The 16341-nt window shown below is 54.0% G+C and overlaps 2 protein-coding genes across 2 annotated transcripts in view; both read left to right on the top strand.

The window, feature by feature from the left end:
• The first annotated feature begins 3084 nt into the window (after positions 1–3084).
• On the top strand, positions 3085–11225 carry LOC103895676 (mitochondrial fission factor homolog A). The gene is made up of 6 exons (XM_009275355.2): positions 3085–3370; positions 3706–3872; positions 4655–4743; positions 5579–5740; positions 8435–8513; positions 8987–11225. Exons 1-6 carry the CDS (start codon positions 3175–3177, stop codon positions 9116–9118), a joined length of 825 nt encoding a protein of 274 aa, XP_009273630.1. The 5' UTR covers positions 3085–3174; the 3' UTR covers positions 9119–11225.
• Positions 11226–14349: 3124 nt separating this feature from the next.
• CNGA2 (cyclic nucleotide gated channel alpha 2) overlaps positions 14350–16341 on the top strand; it is a 7737-nt gene continuing 5745 nt past the window's right edge. Inside the window, exons 1-3 of the mRNA XM_019471023.1 lie at positions 14350–14462; positions 14664–14774; positions 15294–15464. Coding sequence (XP_019326568.1) covers positions 14350–14462; positions 14664–14774; positions 15294–15464 — 395 coding nt within the window. The remainder of the gene's footprint in view (positions 14463–14663; positions 14775–15293; positions 15465–16341) is intronic.

Here is a 16341-nt window from a genome sequence, read left to right as displayed (position 1 = left end):
TCTCACGTGTGTCCCCTGGCCGGAGTTTCTCGGCCTCCCGCGGTGATCAGAGCCGGGCGCTGTGTCTGGGATCCCCGGAGCCCTTTGCTCCTCAGCGCATCCCTAAGCTGAGGCCGGGGGACGCGGGGGGCAGAGGGGTCACGCCGGCTCTGCGTGGCCGGCTGCGCTCTGCGGCTTGGCTGTGGCAGGCGGCAGGACCTGAGCCGGGTGACAAAACCCATTCCCCTCCCTGTTAGCCCCTCTCTGCCGTGACAAGGTACAGCCCCAAGCTGAAGGGCAGAGCTGTGAGCGAGATCAGCTCCTCTAGCAGAGGGTTGCTCACCCCAGCACCCCATCCTGAGAGGTGAAGGGGGGGTGCTGGACCAGGCTGGTACCCCCGCCTGCCTTGTACGGAGCATCCTGGGCTGGGGAGGGATGGAGAGAGGGAGGTTGTGGGGTTTTCCTCCCCAGGGCAGGTTTTCCCAGCTTGCAGGACTTAAACCTTCTCATAGGCTTAGTGAGCCAGAAATTCCCTGTTGCTGCAAAAGCAAGAAGTGCCAAAGCAGAGGCTGAGAAGCAGTCTTCTTCCGCCAGCAAGGGGGGGTTGCTTGGCAATAGCTAGAAAAAGCCCTAAAGAAAGTTACAGGAGGAAATCCAGCCACTCAAGCATTTTGTTTACGGGTTTTGACAGCTGATTTTTTTTTTTTTCTTTTCTTAATAGCTTAGTGTCTCAGAGCCTGCTTCTCACTCCCCTCCCATCCCTTTGTTCTTTGGGAGCTGCAGCAGTTTTGTAGGTGATTAGAAAATGAACCAATCTGCCCACTCCAGATTTATTGTTATTAATATATGCTGGTTTCCCGGAGAGCAGGCTGAGAAAGCAACACAGGGTGTTCGCTCCTCTAAAGCACCAAAAATGTGAAGGAGAAACCCAGTGGTCTCCATGGTTGTGGACCGTGGGGCTAGGTGTCTGATGCAGGTTTCTCCTGTGGGACTGACACTGCTTTGGGACTGTCCCAGGAATTATGGGAATGTCCCAGGACTTATTGCCTTGCTCCCAAGTGGGGGGGTTCCTGCAAAAATCCACTTTCTTTGAGGTTTTGGGGAGAAGCAGGGTGCGTGTGTGTTGTGACACCCATGGGTTGGTGTCACCCATGCCAGCGTTGGGTCTGGGCAGGGTGGTGGAGAAGGTGTGGGACAGCCGGCGGCTGCTGTGCCCCTGCACACCACATCTCCAGCAGCGCCTCTGGTGCAGACCCAATTGCAGAGACGGGGATCTTGTCTCTGCGTGGCTGGAAGCAGGAAATTGCCACAACTGATGCTGGGCAAATTTCTGCCTCTTTAATTAAAAGGCTTTTAATGACAGAGGAGGAGAGAGCAGCGCGAGGCAGGTGATCACTGGAAGTGCTGGTTACTGCAGATGCAGAGCCGGTTCTGCTGCCCTCGTGTACCTGGAGTTACAGGGCCGGCTGCTGCAGGGGCTGCCCTCGTGTACCTGGAGTTACAGGGCTGGCTGACGGGATCAGTGGCTTGGGGGCCGTGTCTCCCACGGTCCTTTGGGCTTCGGGAGGTGGTGCTGCTCCCTAGGGATTTCTCTCTGCTCCTCTCCCCTGGGTGATATCCCAGGGCGTGGCAGTGGGCTGGGGCAGGTGAGAGGGTCTGAAGCACCCTGAGAAGCAGCAGTGAGGGTGGTGGTGGGCAGCCCTGGCTGCTGCCAGCTGGGAGCAGCCTGGTGGGCTGGAAATGCAGCGTCAGAGACCTGGCTGCTAAATAGTCCCCGGACGTGATCAAAGAAGGCAGGGCCCCTGCACACTCACGCTTGTTCACCTCCTCCCATTTCCCCCACTTGAGCTTTGAAGAGGAAAACCTTTCCTTCCTCCAGCTGTTTGGGCTGTGCTGGAGCAGGCGGCCCCTCTTATGCTGGAGATTTTGACCTGGAAGCAAAGGGGGACCTTTTTGGGCATGGCAAGCTCAAAGGGCGGCAGCAAGGAGGGTGCAGGGGGGGCTGTGCATGCATGTGGCACATGTGGGATGCCGGGCAGTGCTGGTGTCCGGCTGGTGTCTGCCAGCCTCAGTAGCCCTTGCTTGTTGGGTTTTTTCCTTGGCTGCAGCTTTCTGAGAAAGAATAAAGAGTGCATATGCTGGGAGCCAGGAAGGTGTTTTTTAGGGCTTCTCTCCCAAAAATGTATGCTGATTGCCCTCAGCTCACATCGCTCAGTGAAAGTGTTGGGACATTGTGGCCCCAGAACACTTCTCAAAGCCTTGGGACTTGGCAAAGGGGAAAATGAGGCACGGGGCAGTTGTGCGTCCTGAGTAGCTGCAAAGCCCCAGATAGTGTCCCGTGTCCTGCTCCTGCTGTCAGCTGCCCCCAGGAGCAGTGAGAGCTGGGGACTGTGTCCCTCCTTGGTGCCGGTCCCCTCCTGGGAGAAAGCTGAGCCAGTGCTGGCCTGGGGTTGCTGATGTGTGCTTTTCCTTCCCCTCTAGGAGGATGGTTCAGCATCTGGCAGCTCTGCTCAGGGCAAAGCCCATCTTGTTCAGCTTGGTGTGGGTCAGTCAAGGAGATGGGTGCTGGATCGGGCTGGGAATGAGGCATGGCCCTGGGGGATACTGCAGCGAAAATGTGTGCAGAGAAAGAGTTTAGTGCTCAGTTTTTTCTGTGGTAACCTGAAATCTTATCACCAAAATGTGTGTTTTGTTTTTAGAAAACCTCATTTTTCCTTGAAGAAACACAAAAATGTGCTCCCAGCCCTCCAAAAAAATTACTTCTGGATGGCAAATAATTTTTTTTTCACTAGTTTTTAGGGTATACTGAACTGGTCTTCTCCCACAGGTGTGCTGAACTATTGCCCTTTCCTTGCTATCAGTTGAGGCAATAGGTGCTAAGCTCATGCTTTGCTCCCAGGACACATAGGAGTTTTCTCCTTTCTCACCCTGCCGGGCAGGAGTTCCCACCTGCAGTGGCCCCACTCCCTTGCCCCGGCCAGCTGGGCTTTGTGGGACACCCCATTCTCCAGGACAACTCTGATGGTGTCTGTGTTTTGGGTTGTTTCTGCCTGTATTTTAGGTGTCTTACAGCACCTGTGTTGTCCCTGTGCAGGTGCCAGTTTGGAAGAGCTGCTTGCTACCACTTTTGCTCAGCTTTCTTTTCCTCTGTGTGAAATCCCAGGGTGCTCAAGCAATCTGAGGAAATCAAAAAAGATGTGGCCATTTTGGGGACTGGACCTGAACCGAGTCCGCTGTGATCTGCTCTTCACAGAAGCCATCAATCAAAGGATGCAGGTTCCCAACAGGCTGAAGGTAGCAGATAGCTTCAGCCCTGTGGCTGAGGAGCCAGTAACAGAGGATGTCCCTCCTTCCTTTCGGATGCACATCCCTGATAGGATTTCTCTTGCAGGTAATGTCCTGGGTTGTCTTTTGGGGTGGCTGAAGGTTGGTGGGGCTCTACAAAATCCTAGGGAGTAGGATCCCTTTATAAAGTCCCCAGTGGTTTGCTTTGCAAGCAGAGAGGACAGGGGCAGATATTGTAGTCAGCTTTCTTCTGGAAAGTAAGACAGGATGGTGGAGAGATGCTTGGGGAGAGGTGGGCAAAGGTGACCAACAGAAGGCAGGAGGGGTTGGTTCTGGTAACACTAGACACAGGGTTGGCTCTCCTACATGGGTGGATCTCTCTTCTCTCCTGTCCTGAGGGCATTCAGGTTGGTTTAATTTTTTCTTCTCTCCTCTCTGTAGAAATATCCGATGCCAGTTTGAGGCCCATCCTGCTGAACCAGCAAAGGAAGGTCCCCTCTGTTGTGGTGCACATGTCCCCAGATTCCTCTGCGCAGCCCACCCGCCTCGGGGAGCTCCCTTTTCTGCACGTAGGCAGCAGATCAAGCTCCCAGAAACGCAAACGATCGGTACTGTATTGAGAGTGGATGGGCTTGCCTGTGGTGGGAAGGGGGAGCAATCCCACTGTTGGGTTTCTCCAGAGGTCTATTATCAGCTCAAGCCAGAATTCATCTTCCAGAGTGCTACCTCCTTGTAGGCGGTCCTAGGAGCAAGGGGTGGTGAGATCTCTTTCTGTCCCATAACCAGTACACACCTGCATGCTGGGACATAGATTCAGCCAGATCTCCTAACGCATTTTTGAGCAGGAGATAGGCTGAGGTAGGTGCAGTCCCCCCACAACCTCCTTCTGCTACTTTTGAAGTCCCTTTTCAACCACTGTTTCTCCTGGATGAAGTACGAGATGGAACTGTTTCATCATGGCAGCGTAAAGGGTCCTCGTGTCAGAGCTGAAAGCAGATTTTAACTTTGTGTGAAACTAATTCAGAGAGGCCCCTGACATGGGCAGGCAAAGGCTTGGTTTGGCTGCTGGAGCTGCTGATCTGCCTTCTCAAATGCTTTCACCTCCCTGAGATTCAAGAGCTGTTCCCGGATGCGTTAGGTTCAGGATTTTTGATCTGAATAGAGATCAGATCAGCAGGCTCCTTGCTGGTGACCCTCACCCTGCTCCAAGCATGTGTCCCCACCTGCTCCAGCATCAGCTCACCAAGTTTGGGGCTCATGTAATGTTCCCACCACCGAGTGCTTTCCTCATGCTGATGGGCTCCTGGCACTGCAGACCACGCAGGGCACCGGGCTGGGCTTGCCCCATGCAGGGTCTCTGCACTAACGTGGTTGTGTTTGATGCCAACAGGGCCATCACAGCAGCAGGTCACGGCGGGAGAGGACTCCAAGTGACTGTGCCCAGCTGGCCTTGCACAGCCCGGGCCAGCACCATGAGCGGTGAGCACGAACCCAGAGACGTCTGGAGTGGGTGGGGATCAGCATCTCCTGTCATCTGTGCTGCTTTGATGCTCTCTGGTGTCGGTGCCCCGAGGTGGGGGGATATCCAGACAGGGGCAAGGCAGTGCCTGGCAAGTCCTACTCTTGCATGAGAGGAACGTGGCTTCTGGCATTAGAGAGGTTTGTGCCAGGCAGCGTTGAAGGCAACTGCGTTGGTCCCCAGGGTCCTCTCAGTGCTTTGCAACGTGCTCTCCTGCTCCAGCACCAGCACGGCAGAATGCTGGGGACTACAGGCAGGTGACCACTGGCAAACGAGGCACCAGGGCTTAACCGGGTTTCTACAAGGATTGTTGAAACTTGCGGTGCCTTGCAGACAGGGTGGGCTAAGAGCACACTTGCTTTTCAGCTCTTTGAGCATAGCTTGTGAGCAGTAGCATGGTGATAGCGATCCTCTGCTCATGGCCTTGGGCTCTGGAGTTTCTCAAGTGGAGAAACTGTCTCTAACGTAATCCCAGAGCAGAGCTACCTTTCCCCCTAGAAGTCAAGCGTTGTCCTGGGTGGCAAGGAGAGCTGCCTTCTGCAACCCCGGTGAGAGCAGCTGGTGAAGGTCTGTTTATCACACAGCCATGGCTTTGGAGGAGTCAGGCAACTGCCTCTGAGCCTGGGGGCTGCTGGAGCGGGTTGTCCCACCTGGTGACGTGGGGTCTGGGTGCCAGTGGCATTGCCCAGAGATGCTTGGAGCTGCTGAAGGGATGAAGGGCACCGCCAAATGCCAGGCTGTGCCTGTGCTGTACAAGACCAGGAAATAACAGGCATCATTCTGTGTGCACCCCAGGCCAGACGTGTGCCCCCTGCCTGTGCGCAGTGCCCCACTCCCCCTCCTTGCGGAGACGGGCAGGATCTACTCCGTGCAGAACATCTTCCAGACCATGTGCCTCCTAGGCCAGGTGCTCTTCCACTGTGTCCAGGACGCTCTGCAAGACCCAGTGCCGTCCAGGTGACTTCGGCTCATCTTGAGCCACCTCCCTGTCACTCTGCAAGGGCTTGCCTTTGCCTCACTAAGGCATGAGCCAGGCATGAGCTCTGTAAACCGCAGGCTGCATGGCTCAGGATCAGGTCCTGCATGGCTGCCCCAGACGCTCCTCCTTGCCTGTCCTGTCTGCCAGCTCCAGGTGCCTGGCCCAGGAGTGCCTCGTGCAGCCAGTGTGGGTACACCCTGCTAACTCAGCCCAGCTTGTGTCTCCTGCTTAGCTTAACACCAGTCCCCCGTGCACCCCGAGTGATCGAATGCCACCTGTGACATTGCTGGGATTTCAGCTGCTCTTCACTGCTAAGCAAGTGCTAATTTTTCTGCATGCCTTCATAGCTTGATGGAGAGAAATGTGTGAAGGGAATCAAAATCCAGAACAGATGGCCTGACCCAGGTCCTGTCCCCGAGACACCCTCTTCTGCAGGCTCCCAGCACTCTTGGCCATATCTTGGCCACTCTTAATTAACCTTTTTCAAGAACTGGCTGCACCGAGTTACTCATCCCACAGCCGATGCCTCTGGCCAGGGTGCAGTATGCCTGCGTGCTCACTGGAGCAGTTAGGCAATGACCTCAATCTCTCTGGATGTGCTGGAGCAACTATCTCCACCATACTCTTATCTGTGCAAGTGCAGTAAATTTAACATGTTCAAAGACATCATTGCAGCCTTAAGGTGTCCCCGCTGTTCTAAGGCTGCTGAGCACCTGGAGGAATGTCTAAATACTTCTAATTCTCCTTGAGCAAAGCCTCCAGGCAGAAAGGGAGGAGAGTGAGCATCCATCATCAGTACCCTCAGTGGCACATCCTGCCTTCCCTCCCCAGCTGGCATGGAGGTGCTGGCAGCAGAGCTGGCTTCTGCCTGTGGACAAGGCAAAGTGATGTCCCTGCTTTTAAGCACAGTAGGCTGACTGTCTTCAAATGTTGCTTTTATTTTTTTTAATGAAGTGTGGGCATGCCAACAGATCTGGTTAGTGGCTAAGTAAGATCTTCTCCCTCCTCACATCAGCAGTAGAGGAGGTTTAGGCCATGGTACCATGAGAGGTGGTAGCTTGCGGGGCTGCTGTAATGCAGTGGGGTGAGTCCCGGGCCTTGCCCCAGGTCTTAATCTGCCTTTGAAGCCAGCCACTTTGAAACGCCTCTTCTTGGTACTTTGCATCACTTCAGATGCATACGGTATCTCTTCAATACAACAACTTTGTACCCCTATGCAACAATAAAAAATAAAAATGACTGAGCTGACTTGTTTGTCCTGAAATTTTAATAAAGAAAAGTCTGGTCTCGGACAGAGGCTGGAATACTTGCCTGACAGTGACCTCTTGAAGGATATGAGTCATTGGAAGGTAATTTTGAGTCTCTACTTTAAAGGGTGTTCACCTGTATCAACTGGGATTTTTCAGTCAAAAGCTGCAGGATACGTCCCTTTTTAATGGCTCTGTGCTGGGGGAAATTGGGTTTTCTTTCTGTTGTGACTTTCATTTTACAACGCAGCTACATTACGTGGAGGTATTATCTCACAAATGTATTTTTAGACAGAGGTTCACTGAATCTCCGCATGCTGTTCTGGCTTGTCTTCAGCGAGATCAACATCATGTTGCAAACAGGAATAAATACCCTCCCCTCCCCTCGGTCTTCGAAGGAGTGGTGTTAGACACTCATTAACCCACATGGTATCAGCAAGTGCCCGTGCAAGTTATTGATGTGCATAGGGGAATTTTGATTATAGAAGAACTGATGTAGAGCTAGCCTTTGATGATAGGAACAACAGATTGAACATGGCAGTTTTGATTTTTCTCACTGTGGATCTACTTTATTTTGTGGCTTTATTTTGTGGCTTGGTGCTGTGGGCCCTACAGCAAGGCTGTGTCTCCAGGGGATGCCCTGGAGATCTGTGGCCTGTGTTGCCTCTGCCAGTGCAGCAGCTAATCCCAGTGTGGCCCCTTTGTTTCTGGGGATGGAAGAAAGTGGTTCATGCTTGGGTTGCTTGCTTATGTTTCAAGCTGCAGGTAAAATTTGCTATAAGAGCAAAAAGTGATACTTTTTTTGTCGGGAGGGTGGGGAAAGTGAGCTTGTGGTATCTGGAGATACTGGAGAGGAACAAATCCTTGTCTCAGCAAACACAGAAACCTTTTCTGCTGGCTGATGCACTTGCTCAGATAGTTCCCCCCAGTTAATGGATGCTTCCCACCAGCGGGATCCTCACCTGCTGATGTAAATGAGATCATCTCTCCATTTTGGCATTGGCCCTGTGATACGTATTTACCTGACTGGCTCTAAAGATGATTTATCCAATCCTCAATGAATTCCTCTGACTACAGAGAATGGATGCTTGGTAAATATGTTTTCTCTCTGTTGGACCTCTAAAGAAATACCGGCATGTGTTTTCCCTGTTGTCTGTCATGGCCTGTGCTGTATGTTTTGTTGTGATCACTATGGGGTGCATGGTGGAGGGGTATAAATATGCATGATGAAGGTTAAGAAGAGATGAGTAGATGCTGTGCAGGTGCTGTTTCCTCTCTCCTGATGCTGCATCCAGACAGCAAATCCTGGGCATGCACACGCTACCTGCATGTCTCGGCTCCCCGTGGCAGTGCTGCGTGTGCAGGAAAACAATTGCACCTCTGGAGTAGTGTTTGTCTGTCTGCATCTCTGTTTTTCTTCCACAGCTCCCAGGAGGCTGGCCCAGCCCCAGAGAGTGCCTTGGAGGAGGTCGGGGCAGCTGAGATGGCAGCAATGAGAAGGCAGGTGAGATGGGGGTGAAGGGCTGCAAATGTTTTCTGGGAAAGCCATAGGAGGGTGGGTGAGGAGGATCCAGGGGTCTGTTGCTCAGTCCTGATGGGCTGGCATTGCCAAACTAGTCCCAGCTGATATTGCTAATGAAGAAGCAGGGGAGGACTTATATGTGTGTTGACCCATCAAGCTCCTACCCTGAGGGGCTGTAGGGCTACAGAAGACAGCCAGACCCCTCCATCTGCTGGCAGTAAAGGGCTCAGATGCTCTTCTGATGGAAAGGGCCTTTTCCTGAAGCATCTGCTCAGGACCTGAGGTAGTGCTGCTAATTCTCCCACGCAAAGATAGCTGCTGCTCTAGAAAAGGGGGACCTGAAGGAGATGGCAGCTCACATCCCTCCATCCCTTGCTGTCCCACGCTTCTGGGGTGTAGCCAGTATTCTGCACTTTGCTGCAGGGCTGACAGCAGCCCCACTGCTTCCCTTGCAGTTGATGAGGATCTCGGGGAGGCTCCATGTGCTGGAGGAGCAGTGCAACGCCTGGCGACAGAAGGAGGCCCTGGTCTACTCTGTGCTGATCTCCGCCTGCCTCATCAACACGTGGCTCTGGCTGAGGAGATGATTTTCCATGCCCCGACCTCCCCTGCCAAACCCTGGCAGGGTGGGTGAGGGCAAGGAGAGAATCCTTGCTCGTGTACTTGCAAACAGTAAAACTATGTATTTCTTCTTAACTTGACCTGCTTTTTGCACTGTAGGCCCTTAAGGATCTGTGTTCTTTAGGCCCTGATTACAATGAAGGTGCCATCCCTCTCCCATGCTCTAGCATCAGAGGTGGGTGAGGGAGATGATGAAGCTGGACCTCATGCCACAGCAGCTGGAGACAGGTGTCAGGGAGAAGTGGGGTACAAGGAATATGGCCCAACAGGCATAGTCCCAGGGCTGGGCTGTGGCTGCAAATGCTCTGTGTACACTAGCAACCACCTTGTATGTTTGATGGGGTCAGTGCTTGTGTGGGAAACTGTTGTGAAGAGCCCAGGTCTCATAAGAAATTGGTGGCTGACACAGGAGGTGACTGTCCTGCGCAAAGCAATGGGAGACCCTCTGGCCCTTGGGCTGTCTGCCAGAGGAGACGCAAAACCAAAGCGTTGGGTGTTTGCGGACATGGGGTCCTGTTACAGTCTTAGCCTGTAGTGGGCCGAGTTCCCTGACCACGTCCCAGCTTGGATAACTTAATTCTGACCCCATAAAAGTCCCCAGCCAACTGCTGTGGTCTGTTCCTCATCTTCCACCCCAAAAGCTTGTGTAGGGTGGTTGAGTGTTTTTAAACTGTTGGTGGGTTTTCTTTTCTTCCTTGCGCAACTGCTCTTTGGTGAAGGTAGTGCTGCCAGTTCTCCCGTGCCATAGCCCCTGCTCTAGGAGGTATGGAGCTGGAGGATCCAGGAGCTCCCACCCCTGCAGCTGCTGCTGTGCCACCGTCTCCTCGGCTCCTGTCCTGCTGGAGGCAGTTCAGCAGCGGGTTTGCAAATGTTCAGATCCAAAGTGACTGTAAGAGCATTGTTGAGGTCTGGGTTTATCCAGGAGCTTGGCTCTTTCCCAGAGAGGTTTACATGGGAAACCTCCCCATGGTGACTCTCTGGATTATAAGACCTTGTACCAACAGTGACAGCACCAGACAGGTCATGAAAAATTGCCCATTTGGGCAACAGTAGATATTTGTTAGGTTGCCAATGCCAGAGGGTAGGATCGCTCCCAGGTTTGCTGACAAGCCATTCAGCGACGGTGCAAGAATACATGTGAGGGAAATTCTTGGCCCAGATGCTCTTTAGCTAAAAACAAGCCCAGTTCAACAGCTTTGCCATTTCTTTTCTTCTGTGGAGTTTAATAACACTTGGATCTGAGGTGACTTTGAGACACTTTTGGTGGTTCATCCAGCACATCTGCTGGAATTGTGCTTGCAGGCTCTGGGGGTAGGTTTTGGCATGGCCTAACAGGACCTCTCTGTTCCACCTATAAGTAATTGTAGCTGGATCTGCAGGTCATCCAGATGTCCCAATAGCTTATTTACAGACATGGATGCTTGGGTGTTTTCTGCCTGCAACTGCATCAAGCAGTTGTGACTGTAAATCTGGCAGCTGGACATTGACTAATAAATAACTGTCCCACAGTTATTGCAGGTCTGAAACTGTGCCTGACAGCTGAGCTGAGGAGAGCGCTGAGATTTATTGCAGATGAGAGCCACGACGGTGTGGTGGGCTTGGCGTGCCGTGCCATGGCAGGGTGTATGTAGGGGTTGGGAGCACTGGTGCAGGGGTGGTACCTGTGGCTTGTGGTTCAGGGATGTGGTCAGGGTTACCAGAGGACCTTACACAACAAGTCTGTGTAAGGGGGCTGCCGCTGTGTGACTCGTGCCAGGAAAGTAGGTAAATTGTTTGACTTGTTTCTCTTCTGTGAGAGGTGCAAATGTGTTATGGAGGAAGCTTGTGTTTTGGGGTTTTTTTTTAATATGTATTTTAGGGTGAGAAGGGTTGACCCTTTGGGGGACACACCACCTTCAAAGTGTGGATTGAAGATGTTTGGAGGAGAGGTGATCAAGCTGTATGTGTTCTCAAAGGCTAATTACTGGCAGGTTGCAGGGAATACAATATGACTTCTATGTAAGGCATAAATCCTGGTGTAAATCTGGAAACACTGACCCATAAAATGCATATTTTAATAAACTCCATGTGTTCTGGATGTGTTTCTTCTACCCACCGTGGAGTCTGATCCTGGTATCCCAGTGGATGGGAACAGGTAAGGTTTATTCCCTTGGCAGCAGGACTCTGACCTGGTGCTGGATGTCTCAGCCACGTATGCTTATTTAATCGGATGCTGGATTTCTGATGTCTCTAGAGCTACAGGCCATTTTGTCCACTGATGTAAAACACACATGCCAGCCGCCCTGGCCGGGGGGGATCTGGAGGAGGAGGGTCTCTGGTTAATGCTGTCCCTGTTGGGGTGCAATGCTTTTATTTATTTCCTTTCTCTCTTTCCTGCCTCCTCCTCTTGGCTCTTGTTTGTCCCAGGGCAGCACATGTGGCAGGGCTGGGTGTCTCCTGGGATCACTGCCACAATGATGTGCACGGAAAATAAAGTGTCTTGTGCAATACAGTGCTCGAGGGAGCTGTGAGGGAGCAGCTCCTGGAGTTCCTGTGTTGCTTTTGAAGGCAGCTGCAGGCAGGGAGCAAAAGGAGAGGTGGAAGGGGGACACATGCCGCTGCCAGTGCTCCTGGTCTGTGAGCTGTCCCCAGTGCCCAGGTCTGTGGCGTGGGGACAAGAGCAGGGTGATGCGTCCCTTGCTGCTGGGTGCTCACCCAGGCAGCACCCAACACCGCCAGCAGCCCTGGCCAAGGCTGCAAAAATTCTGTTTCTTCCTTTGGGCTCCCTGCTGTCCAGGTTTTCAGTGAGATCAGAACACGTGGAATTTAAGGCTTTGAAGGAAAAAAAAGGTAAACCTTTGATAGTGAAGGGACTCCCGGTGCTGGTACTTTCAGATCAGCCCTGCACACAGTGCAGGACTCCATGCACACAGCAGGGACTGATCCAGCCTCAGCCACTGCAAGTAGCTAGATGCTGGAGGAAGGGGGTAAAAATTAATCTCTTCCTTATTGCCTTGGGGATGCAAATTTTTTGCTAACTGGTTCTTAGAATGGCTTTGTGAACAAAATATGAGGGCAGAAATTGGTGAAAGATGCATTTCATGATCATCTTCAAACTCTGCGGCTCTCTTTGCTGGGACTCCAGAGCAGCACATCTGGAGGTCTCCTGCTCCCCGAGTGTGAGAAGAGATAACTGGATGGGAGGGTGTTAAAATGTGGCTACTTCTGCAAATTCTCGATCATAGTTGTGGCACAGGCTGTGAAGCAGGGAAATAGTCACCAGATTTGTTTTTCTGTAGGGCAGAGGGCTGTGAGGGGAGCAGAAGGCGGTGGCTCAGGAGGCAATCCCGGTGCATGCCCTCGTGTGGCAGGACCTGAGCCCAGCTGGGGGTCTGCCAGCTGTGCCTGTCCCCAGGTGGGCAGTGACCCTTCCCCAAGGTTTGCTTGGGACTCAGGAGCCGCTGGAGCCAGAGCTGCTCAGGACGGCTGCGATCTCCAGCGGGGCTCTGCCCTGAGAGATGTCTGGGGTTCCTCCAGCCACCGATGAGGTGGCAGGGGGAGAAGGGGATGCGTGGGTAGGGAAATGGAGCATCCCTGAGCAGCACGTTTCCCTCCTCCCCTTTCATCCCCCAGACACAAAGCTGGCTGCTATTAACTCCTCTGAAGTGCGCCTTGCTGCTCAGAGCATCGAGGATGCTCAGAGGATGGGCTTGCTGTAGTGACGAGACACATGCACACACGCGTGTGCATCCTCCCTGCACACCACAGAGGCCCCTTTGCCACTGACAGGGTGCTGCCCAGCAGCCTCGCCTGCTTCTCTGCTTGGGCAGAGAAGGGCAGGAGTGGAGGCAGCTCCGCTTGTGCTGACTTTGCTTTGCAGCTCAACACGCATTTTAAAAGCCTGAGTGCTCTGGAGACAGCCCGGGAAGTCCCCCGGGGGAGGGATGCTCCCCAGCTGCCCCTGCTAGCCCACGTTAGGCTGCAGCCAACTGTTGAAGGCTTCGGGAGATGCCAGGCTCGTAAGTGGACAGTGGTGGCTTCTTAGCAGTGGCTCTGCTGCCCCAGGGAGGTGACGCGCCTGAGTGTGCATGACTGTCCCTGTGCGTGCAGCGTGGTTGTAGTCTTTGTGTGTGTTGGTAGAGGTGTGCAAGGCATTGCCTTCCCCCAAGCAGAGCCTTGGCTGTGGGCTGTACTGTGTGAGAGCATAAGCGTGTTGTCTCCAGGAACCTGCCTCATCTGTGCATTGCAGGTATGGAGGGCATACTGTGCCCTGGGGGGAGCAGGCAGGGTGGCCAGGGTGGGAATACATGGTCTAGGTAGGGCTGGGCAATGCCTGTGTGCCTTTGCATCCATGCATGTGCAAGTCTGTTGTTTCTGTGAGGTGCTTTTGCATGGTGTCTTCTATACTAGGGTGCAGCAGAACAGTGAGGGCTGCATGTGATGCTGGGGCTGGACAAGCCCCGTGGACATCTCTCGCTTTTTAGACAAATCTCAGTGAAATCCCACACTTAACAGCTCCACAGCTGGCTCCGCATATTAATGTAGGGTCTTCTCTGCTGCTCTCTGAAACCAGGTGGTAGCTCCTGCCAGCAGGAACCTCAGCAAGGCTCTTTTTGAATAGCAAACCTTAATTTCCAACACAGGGGAGATTTCTGCGGTGATGAGAGGTGGGGCTCACTGGGCAGACTACCAGCAGGTTGCAGTGCTCTGGGGAGGGAGCGTGGTTGCTCAGGAGCAAACACCCTTGTACACGCAAAGTATACTCTGTGCTGCTGTACAACAGCATCTCCCCGCCAGGGCTGGCCTTGCGCTTACATCCCTTACGAGTCTATTTTCTTGTACTCGGGCAGGCAGTGATGCCGAGAGCCATGGGCTCGTTGTTATGGCATGGCTCACTGGGGATGCCGTTGCCCCGGCAATGGCTGAGGAGCCTGAATGACGAGGAGAGCATCTTTCATGGGCCATGGGCAGATGTGGGGTCTCTTGGGGAGGGCAAAATGCTCTGCAGGACTCTTAACTGCAGCATCAGCAACGGCTGGTGGTGGAAAACATGGGGTGGGCACATCCCATGGGGTTTGACCCTCTCTCTTCCCGTGCTGTGCCGTATCTCTGTGTTCAAACCACATGATGTGGCCTGTATGGCTCTTCTTGTGGCTGTTTTCTGCTCTTCACAGGTCTCTGGGGCAGGGTGTGTGTCTGTGGTCTCCTCACACGGAGGATGATGGCCAAGAGTAATGGTCTGCACAGCTCGCTGGCCAACCGCCACTCCTGCCCACCTGCCCAAGCCCGAGTGGAGGGTGACATGGAGGGGACGGGGCTCAGCACCAGGAGGTTAGGCTGGTCCCCAGTTTGGTTGAGGGAGGCAGCGGTGAGACAGGGGAGGGGAGGGCCAACTTGGTGTGTCTGCTGAGACCTGGCATCACATGGCTGTGATGCCAAACCTCAGCTGCCTGCTTCCTCCAGTTTGTCTGGCTGTGGACAGGTGCCACGATGGCACGGTGTGGCTGTGACCCCCCCTTTTCCTCACTGCAGGACCTGCTCAACCCAGGATGACACCTCCTCAGAGCTGCGGAGAGGGGCTCCCCCGGATGGGGGGGAACAGCCGGCTGCCTCTGCTTTCCAAGGCAGGCAAGCCTTGGCCAGGTACCTGTGTGTGCCGCCGGCCCGGGGTGAGCGTGAGCCTTTTGTGCCTGACTTTGACACAGGGGACTTGCGTGGGGTCGGGATCCCCTCCTGCTGTACGGCATTCAAGGGTTGCAGGGACCAGCGTCTGTGAATGCTGCTCTGCATGCCCTGCTGCCCATGGAGAGGGCTGCGGGAGGGGATGGCTCCATCACCTCTGGGGCCCCAGAAGGGCTTGGGGGCTCCTTTCCCTTGCAGGCAGCCTCACTCTGCCCCGGTGACCCACACATTCCTCATGTCCCTGTGGGAATGGCAGCAGGATTGGGGAAGGAGATGTGGGACTCTGCCAGGGTGGGCTCTCTTGCTCGTATATTCTTGGTCCCATACTATCACTACAAGGGGGGAAAAAGGAAATGTTTGGGCTTGAGAGAGAGCTGTGAGAGATTTCTTCTCAGCTGTAGCCCCCCTGCTTGCTCTCAAGCTTTTTCTTTCTCCTTGCTCTGCAGACACCTCCTGACTCTGCCTCTCTCCCCTGTCCAGGATAGTCCGGCTGGTGCTGGTGCTGAGGGACTGGGCCAGCAAGAGCTTGCATGAGGAGCAGCAAAGGCCAGACCCCTTCCTCGAGCGCTTCCAGGGCCCTGAGCTCCAGGCAGTGGCTGCAAGTGCTGGCAACAATCTAGAGAACGAGGACACCGAGGAGGAAAACAAAAAGTAGGGTCCCTTCCCTGTGGCCCCAGCCATCCTTGGCAGGAGATCAGCCATGCACGGTGCTTGGGGGCTCCCCTTGGGGGCTAATGGAGGTGGATGGGGATGGGAAAAGGGGAGGTAGGATGCAGTGGTGGGAAGGGTCCTCCCTGCCCCCTCCAGCCCCTGTCCTGGCAGCCAGCCTGGCTTTGCTGAGCTGTTGTGCAGGCACACAGGACCTGGTAGTCTGTATCTATGAGCCAGCCTCTTCAGGGGTATACCTGCTGTGGCATAGTCTTATCCACAGCCACAGTCGCTTTGAGGTGCACCTGATCCAGCATGGCCTTCTTCATGGGCCACAATGCCTTCAGAGATATACCTGCTCCAGCGTGGACTTACCCACAGTCACAGTCCCTTCAGAAGTAAACCTGCTCCAACATGGCCTTATCCATGACTGCAGTCCCTCCAGGGGTGTACCTGCTCTGTCATGGGCTTATCCATGGCCACATGCTTTGAGGTGCTCCAGCATGACCTCATGCACAGCCACTGATGCTTCAAGGTGTACCTGCTGCAGCATGGACTTATCCACAGCCACAGATGCTTCGAGATGTACCCTCTCCAGCGTGGACTTATCCTTGGGCCACCCTAGGTATACCTGTATACCTGCTGTGGCACAGACATAACCACGGCCCCAGATGCTTCGAGATGTACCTGCGCTGGCATGGTCTTATCCACGGCCACAGAGGCTTTGGGGTGTCCTGCTCCCGCGTGGACTCATCCACAGGTCACAGTCCCTTCGACCCGAGTTCACACTGGAGTTCCAGCCTGTCCAGTACAGCAGCACAGAAAAGCAGCGATGCCCTGGCCATCTGCCAGCCCAGGCGCATCACCATTGCTGTTATCA

This window comes from Aptenodytes forsteri, unplaced genomic scaffold (genome assembly GCF_000699145.1).
Source record: "Aptenodytes forsteri isolate BGI_AS27 unplaced genomic scaffold, ASM69914v1 Scaffold143, whole genome shotgun sequence".
Lineage (NCBI taxonomy): Eukaryota > Metazoa > Chordata > Aves > Sphenisciformes > Spheniscidae > Aptenodytes > Aptenodytes forsteri.
This window is presented reverse-complemented; position numbering and strand designations above follow the sequence as displayed.